At 46.8% G+C, this 7,010-nt stretch overlaps 1 protein-coding gene across 1 annotated transcript; it reads left to right on the forward strand.

Moving 5' to 3' along the window:
* The first annotated feature begins 3,022 nt into the window (after positions 1 to 3,022).
* On the forward strand, positions 3,023 to 4,977 carry CCL4 (C-C motif chemokine ligand 4). The gene is made up of 3 exons (XM_014862249.2): positions 3,023 to 3,395; positions 3,905 to 4,019; positions 4,593 to 4,977. The coding sequence occupies exons 1-3, from the start codon at positions 3,320 to 3,322 to the stop codon at positions 4,678 to 4,680; spliced, it is 279 nt and encodes a 92-aa protein (XP_014717735.1). The 5' UTR covers positions 3,023 to 3,319; the 3' UTR covers positions 4,681 to 4,977.
* The last annotated feature ends 2,033 nt before the right edge of the window (positions 4,978 to 7,010 follow it).

Consider the following 7,010-nt stretch of genomic DNA (forward strand, 5'->3'; position numbering starts at 1 on the left):
GCGGATATGCTAGGGGAAGTCAAAAAAGTACCAGGGCATTCACAAGGTCATATTACTGCTGTGGCTGCCAGTCCTGGCTGCAACTTGAGGAGGCTAGGAGGACAAAATGAAAAAATAGATGTGAAAGTGCTTTTAATGGAGTTATGAGCACAGTCCCAGACAAGGGTGTGGAAGGGGAAACCTCTGCCTTACCACCAGTGAGGGGAAGTGAAGGATTTCCCCTATCAGGAATGAGGGGATGGCCCACAGAATGCATATGGAGCTCCCTGGAACCATGATTGACTCTCGTTGTTGCTTCTCACACCCCTGAGCTGGAAAGAGTTGAGTCCTAGAATTGTATCCCTTATGATAAAACCACTGGGTATGTGGGTTGAGGGCCGGGGAAAGAAGGGAATTACCACCCCATCGGGGCTGGGGAATCACATTTTGGAGAGAGTGTCAGAATGCCTGGTTCATTCTTACTTCATTTAGTTAAATGGAGTTCACATCCTGAGTCCATGTTACCTATCGCCCCCCCCGCCCCCGCCCCCCCCCCCCTTAAATCTGGTAGTTTGGACTGCCTCTGGACACTTATTAAACAAGTGTTTGCCAAACACCTACTGAGTACACAGAGATAAACAGAACAAAGTTTCTGCATCAAGGAGCTCCCTTTCCAATCGGGGAGACAACCAAATAGATAGGTGTGTTATAGGTGATACAATGGAAGTAGTTCACAGGGCTGTAGGAGCACAGAGGGAGATGCAGGATTCAGTTGGAAGAGAGGTCGGGGAAGGTCCTCTGGGGAAGATGAGCACTTTTTTTGTCATGTATCTGAGAGGCATTTGTTATCATTCTCTATCAACTATTACTTAGAAGTGGCCTCAATGTATAAATCTTGGAGGGCATTGATTTGGCTAAACATATTGACACAAGTCCTTTGTACTCTTAGTGTGGAATTTCACCGGTGTGAATGCAGCATTATTGTTGGGACCTTAATGCATGAAACATTTTACTTCCATGAGCCAAAGATCAAAGCAAGGCTAGGAAGCAAAAGTCACTAGTCAAACTCGTTGTGTGGCTCAATGCAGACTAATCACCCGTTCTTATCTATCATCTCTCCTGATGACCCAGAGCAGCTCGCTTCATAATCCCCCCCAGCTTGAAGACCAGCACACCCCACTCATTCGACAGAGGTCTCCATGTCAAGGACTCCTCCTTAGCACACAATGGGATTTAGACTTGACTTGGAACTATCCATTTACAGCTGAGTGATAACCGTCTCCATCTTTTGGGCTCTCTGACAATTTGTTTCTACCTCTGACATGACACTTACCTCATTCCATCTCATGGGATAGTTATTTCTGTCACTCTCAACACCATCCCTAGACTAAGAACTCTTTGAGGGCAAGAATGGGGCTTTCTTCAGCTCTCTCTGCCCTGACAGAGCAGATGACTACTCAATTGGGTTGAAGGAAATGCTATGGATAACAAAGTTGTGGGCAACACAAGACACATCTTCCTTCCCTTAAAGCAAGGTCCTTGATGCATGAAGATGAAACTCCACCAACCAGGGGAGACCATGAGAAATACTAGCATATGTGATATCAGGGATCATAGACTGTTAGAGAGGAGATGGGGCTCTTGGTGAAGAAAAGAACATTTGAAGGAAGACTCACACAAAGAAAAGGGCAAGGACAGAAAGGATGGTGGAAAGTAGAGTTTGTGTGTGTGTGTGGTGGGGGGGGGGGAGTGGGAGAGTGATGAGGTGGGATGACATTGTACTTTGTTTAGTGACCTTGAAGTACTCCAAGATGCTGCTCTGACCCCTCCTATCCCACACCTCAACAGCACCCAGGAGGCCTGACTTCCTCATTTCACTCTTCATTTTTCTTTCTCAGAGCAGAAGCAGGTAGCAATGCAGGCGAGGGGTGAGCAGTTGGGTCAGAGTGCTGGAGCTGCGGTGGATAGTGATCTTGATCCAGTGATCCTAATTACCTCCGCTTGCCCCACCTCACGTGCTACTGTATCCTGACCTCTGTATGCTTCACCTAGTCACCTTTGGTCAACAGCAGCTGCCAAACCAGGAAGGGCTTTACATGAACACGAGGAAATCCCTATGGACAGTTGGGAAACACCCACACGCTTAGATAATACATCTGATAAGCATGTAACATAGATAAACTCATTGCTAGGTGGCCAATCCCATTTTTGTACTAGAGGAACATTCCTTATCTGGGTCTTCCAAACTTGATTCTCACTGATTTCTTTTTCCTTTTCTAAGTGAACATACTAAAACCTTTATTTCTTTTCCATTCCCTCCTTGTTCTCAGACAGACTGACCCAAACTCCCCTCCTGAACTCAGCCCTAATAACATGGGTCTTTGTGAGTGGCATAGCCCATAGCAGTCAACAGTTTCCCTCTTTGTGGTCACATTCTACAATTGTTATGGAGATGATAGGGTAGGAAATAAAATGGATTTTAGAGTCAGATGAATCTCAGTTCAACTCTTGGCATTGCACTCAACAGCTGTGTGGTCAAGACATTATCATGAACTCTGCTCTCCTGTCTGATCCTCATGGCCTCCAGAATAGTCACATCCCTGCTCAGGGTTACGGTAGGATTAGATGTCATGTGTATAAGGCAGTTTGCCCAGTGCCTGGGACATAGTAAATGTTCAATAAGTAGAAGCTATAAATGTTCTTGAGTTGCCATGCTGGGTCCTGCACATTCAATGCTGGACTCTTTCTTTATGCCCAAGGAAACTTCCACGGCAGTAAGGTCACTCAGCCCAGCAGAAGGAGGCCCAGGAATGGACATGGATTCTTGGTTCCACCTTCCTACTTGGGCCAGGCTGTGGCAACCCTGGAAAGACTGACGTGAAGCCTCCAGCATCTGGAGAAGCCAACCACGGAGAACAGCATGGTTCTTGCCTGCAAGCCCCTTCTAGCAGGTGTGAATGTTTCATCCTTCCTCTCGGGTTTGCAATTCTCTCCCCAGTCTCGGTCACTGTCTCTGGTGTACCACTTCCCTCTAGGGTGCAGCCCACTTCTTCTCCTCTCCACCTCCCTCCTCTTTCCTCTGTGATGACACGGCCCTGGGGAGGAGAAGCTGTGCAGAGCTCCTCACTGTCGGGCAACTTCAGTTTCCTTATCACCACCATGACATCATCTCTACCATGGAAATTCCACTCACCCTCCTGTGCCCCCGCCTCTGTCCCAGTCTTCAGAATCCCTATAAAGAGGGTCTCCCAACTCAGCATCAGCACAGAACACAGTCGAGTTCTGAAGCTTCTGCGCTCTGTAGTCTCAGCTCTGAGAAAGCCTCTCCTCCTCCGAGACCATGAAACTCTGCATGACTGTCCTCTCTCTCCTCGTGCTGGTGGCTGCCTTCTGCTCTCCGGCCCTCTCAGCACCAAGTAAGTCCACTCTTTCAGCTGCTACTCCTAGAGGCAAGGTGTGAGCAGCATCCATTTTCCTAGTTGGGGCTGGTCCAGCAGTGGAATCTGGGCACGGGACAAGAGGGAGCTGGGAAGATTTTCAAGTAGCCTACTGTTAAATGTAGTGCCTAGTAGCCCTTCAGTAACATCCAAGTTCCTGTTTTCTTAAGAAATAGAAACCAGTAGACTTGTTTAAGCAAGTCGCTTCCTCTTCTGTGCCTTGGCTTCCCCATCTGTAAAATGAAAGGACTTAGACATGTGCTCTGAGACCCAATCCAGCTCCAATCTTCAGAATTCTTTCCTGATCCTCTCTGAGGATTCTTATTCTCAGAATAAGTCTCCTACTCAGTGTGGGTGGAATTGGATATAAGGGGCTGTGTTTGGGGATCTGGTAGCTCGACAGAGATGCCCACCAAATATCCATAATTAGAAGCTAGAATGAACAGCTCCGTGTAGAGCTTCCGTCTCATCCCAGCCTTTCTTTCCAGTGGGCTCAGACCCTCCCACTGCCTGCTGCTTCTCTTACACCCTGCGGAAGCTTCCTCGCAACTTTGTGGTGGATTACTACGAGACCAGCAGCCTCTGCTCCCAGCCAGCCGTGGTGTGAGTATCAACCCCAGGCCACTGGGGGGGAAGGGTGAGGGCAGGATTAGATAAGGGGCCTATTTGGGGGATGAGGGGCTCAATCAGGATCGAGGCAGGTCTCAGGGCTGAAGCCCTCCCAGAGAGCAGTGAGGAACAGGTCGTGAAGTCACCTGTTGAGTCCTGGAGGGGGCTGGGTGGGAGCTAAGGGGAAGGGGAAGGGAATTTCTGGGGAGGAAGTTAGCCAGAGGCCAGAGAACCAGGGAAAATCAAAACGATTACAGGACATGTGGGCTGATTTCTTAAACCATGCTAAGAAAAACATGGGAAAGTCACTTTTAGGGGCAATGGGAAATGAATGGGGAGAAATATCCATATCGATTGCAAAACTCCTTGGTTCCTAATCTGGACAACCTGGGAGACCACAGCTAAATCCAGAGTAAAAGTTAGAGGGAGTCTGGTTCCACTACCACCCCAGGAGGTGTCTTCCCACCTGCTAGAGCTGTCCAATATGAACTACGGTCAAGCAGAAGGGAATACCTACCACAGACAAGGTCCCATGGGATTCTAATCTGTCCACTCCTTGCTCCACAGATTCCAAACCAAAAAGGGCAGACAAGTCTGCACCAACCCCAGTGATGACTGGGTCCAGGAGTACATGGATGACCTGGAACTCAACTGAGCCGCCCCAGGTGCAGGGCAGGAGGTCTCCAGGGAAGGTCACCTGAGCCCGACGCTTCTCAGAGAGACACACGCCCTCAGTGCTCACGACTTTTCTCAGTAGTCTCTCTTAACTGAGTCTTTATTATGTGCTGTGTATATGTATTTGGTGTTATTTCCATTATTTATGTTTGCTTTGCCAAAGGACACATGTCCCCCATGGGGATGGTTCACCATCACTGTTTCTGTACTATTGCAGATACATGGATAATGCAGTTGATTCCATGTGTTTTCATAATAAAACTTTAAAAAAAATGTAGATAGTTTCTTTGTGTTTTAATTTGATTTGAGGTGAAAGGAATTGCCTGGTATTATTAATAGGGACAAACTACAGTTTCCAAAAACAACGAGAATGAGCAATTACTGAGTACTTAATAAGTACTCTGGGCAAAGTGCTCTAAAGACACACTCTCATTAATATTTCAACAAGGATTTTAACACCCTCAAGAAGTAGGGACTGTTACCCCCAATTTTACAGATTAGGAAACAGAGGAACAGAGGTGATGTGACTTGCCAAGGCTTGTATAGGTCTCTTTGGGGAGCATCAGGAAAGGATGACCCAAAAGGATAGCTGTGATGCTAAGGGTCATCATTTCAGCATCTTATAGGGAAATTGTCAATAGCAGCAGCAGCACAATATCAGGGGAAGATGAAATAGTTCAGAATCAGAAAAACGGGCCTCCATCACTTATTATCATCATATCATTAGGAAAGTCATCTTGCCTTACTAAACCTCAATTTTCACACCTGTAAAGTGGGGGTAATTTCTGCTTTGAAGGGCTGTTACAAGATGAGGTATAGAGGACCCATCATGAGGCCTGACATCTGGAAGATTCTCTTTCCCCCTCTGAGCTCAGCTTTTTCACTTAAAATGGGCATAGTGTCTATCCTCCCAGGTCATCATGCGGATTTGATTGGTTAGTGGGTCAGCTCTCTAAAGCCTGAAGTAAGTGTGAAGTGTTATGAGGACAGAAGAACAAATATCAGGTTTGGTTTTGGTGTGATGCAGGAGTAACCCAAAGACATGTCTCCTTAATAATCTTTCTATCAGAGCTTCCTATTATATGGGTCAGAGAGAACACGGTTCTGAAACAGAATTACGTGCACAATCAAGCCTTGACCCATTGGGACATAGAATTGTAGTCTATTAAAGTTGGGAGCAACCTCTCACACCATTTGGTTCAACCCTCTTGTTTTATGGAAACTGAGGGCCAGGCACTGAAAAGTGACTTGCCAAAGGCCACTTAGCAAGTGTGCTACAGAATAGGACTCTGGCAAGTGCTAAGTCCCAGGTTAGTCCCTTTTTCTTTGCTCCTTGTGACATGCCTCTGTGGTCCCCAAAAGGATGACTCACCGTGTAAGTAGGGTAGAGAGAGGGCTACCTTGAGAATGATCTGGGCGTTCTCAGTCCAATTCAAAAGCAGAATTGGGACCCTGTACTTCTCTAGGGCCATCAGACACAATTCCCTTCCTTGCCTTCCCCTCAGGCGCCCCCATCATCCCAGAGCCCCAGTAAAAACCTCCTTCAGTTTCCACAGGGAATGAGAAGGAGGTTAGGGGCAGAGCTGATCCAAAAAGGTTTGAGAAGAGGCTGGCAGCAAAGAACCTGCCTGGTCTGAGCTTGTGCTTTTCATCTGCCTTGATCTGAGCTGTCCAATATGTTAGCCACTAGCTACAAGGAGCTATTTACATTTCAATTAAATTTAATTAAAATTAAATAACTTTTAAAATTCAATTCCTCAGCCACACTAGTCACGTTTCAAATGCTCACTAGCTACATGTGGTTAGTGGCTACCATGATGGGTAGCACAGACATAGAACATTAGCACATTTCCATCATTACAGAAAGTCCCATTGGTTGGTGCTGTCCTAGAATATTCTCAGGGCCTAAAGGAAGTGAAAAGAAGGGGAGTTGGGGTGGCCTGGAAGGTTAGGGTGTGGTCTTTGGAGCAAGACACACAACTCTATTCTGATTGAAGGGGTTGGGAGAGAGAAAGAATGATCCCAGGTCTGAGACAAAGGGTAGCTCACCATGGTAGGCTGAATAATGGCCCCCAAGATGTTCATATCCTAATCCCAGAACCTGTGAATATTACCTTATATGACAAAAAGAACTGTGCAGATGTGATTAAGGATCTCAAGAGGAGAGATTCTCTTGGATTAGCTGGTCAGACCCTAAATGTAGTCATAAATGTCCTTTTAAGAGGCGGCAGAGGGACGTCTGACACAAACAGAAGAGAAGGCAATGTGACAACTGAAGTAAGATGCTATGCTGCTGGCTTTGGAGGAGGA

The sequence above is a fragment of the Equus asinus genome, chromosome 13, assembly GCF_041296235.1.
Source record: "Equus asinus isolate D_3611 breed Donkey chromosome 13, EquAss-T2T_v2, whole genome shotgun sequence".
Lineage (NCBI taxonomy): Eukaryota > Metazoa > Chordata > Mammalia > Perissodactyla > Equidae > Equus > Equus asinus.

What these genes read in the sequence shown, in the direction of transcription:
- CCL4 (XM_014862249.2), top strand. Translation starts at nt 3,320, where the DNA reads ATGAAACTCTGCATGACTGTCCTCTCTCTCCTCGTGCTGGTGGCTGCC. An exon ending in TCCGGCCCTCTCAGCACCAA is followed by an intron (nt 3,396 to 3,904) that starts GTAAGTCCACTC and finishes CTTTCTTTCCAG; the next exon opens with TGGGCTCAGACCCTCCCACT. An exon ending in TGCTCCCAGCCAGCCGTGGT is followed by an intron (nt 4,020 to 4,592) that starts GTGAGTATCAAC and finishes CTTGCTCCACAG; the next exon opens with ATTCCAAACCAAAAAGGGCA.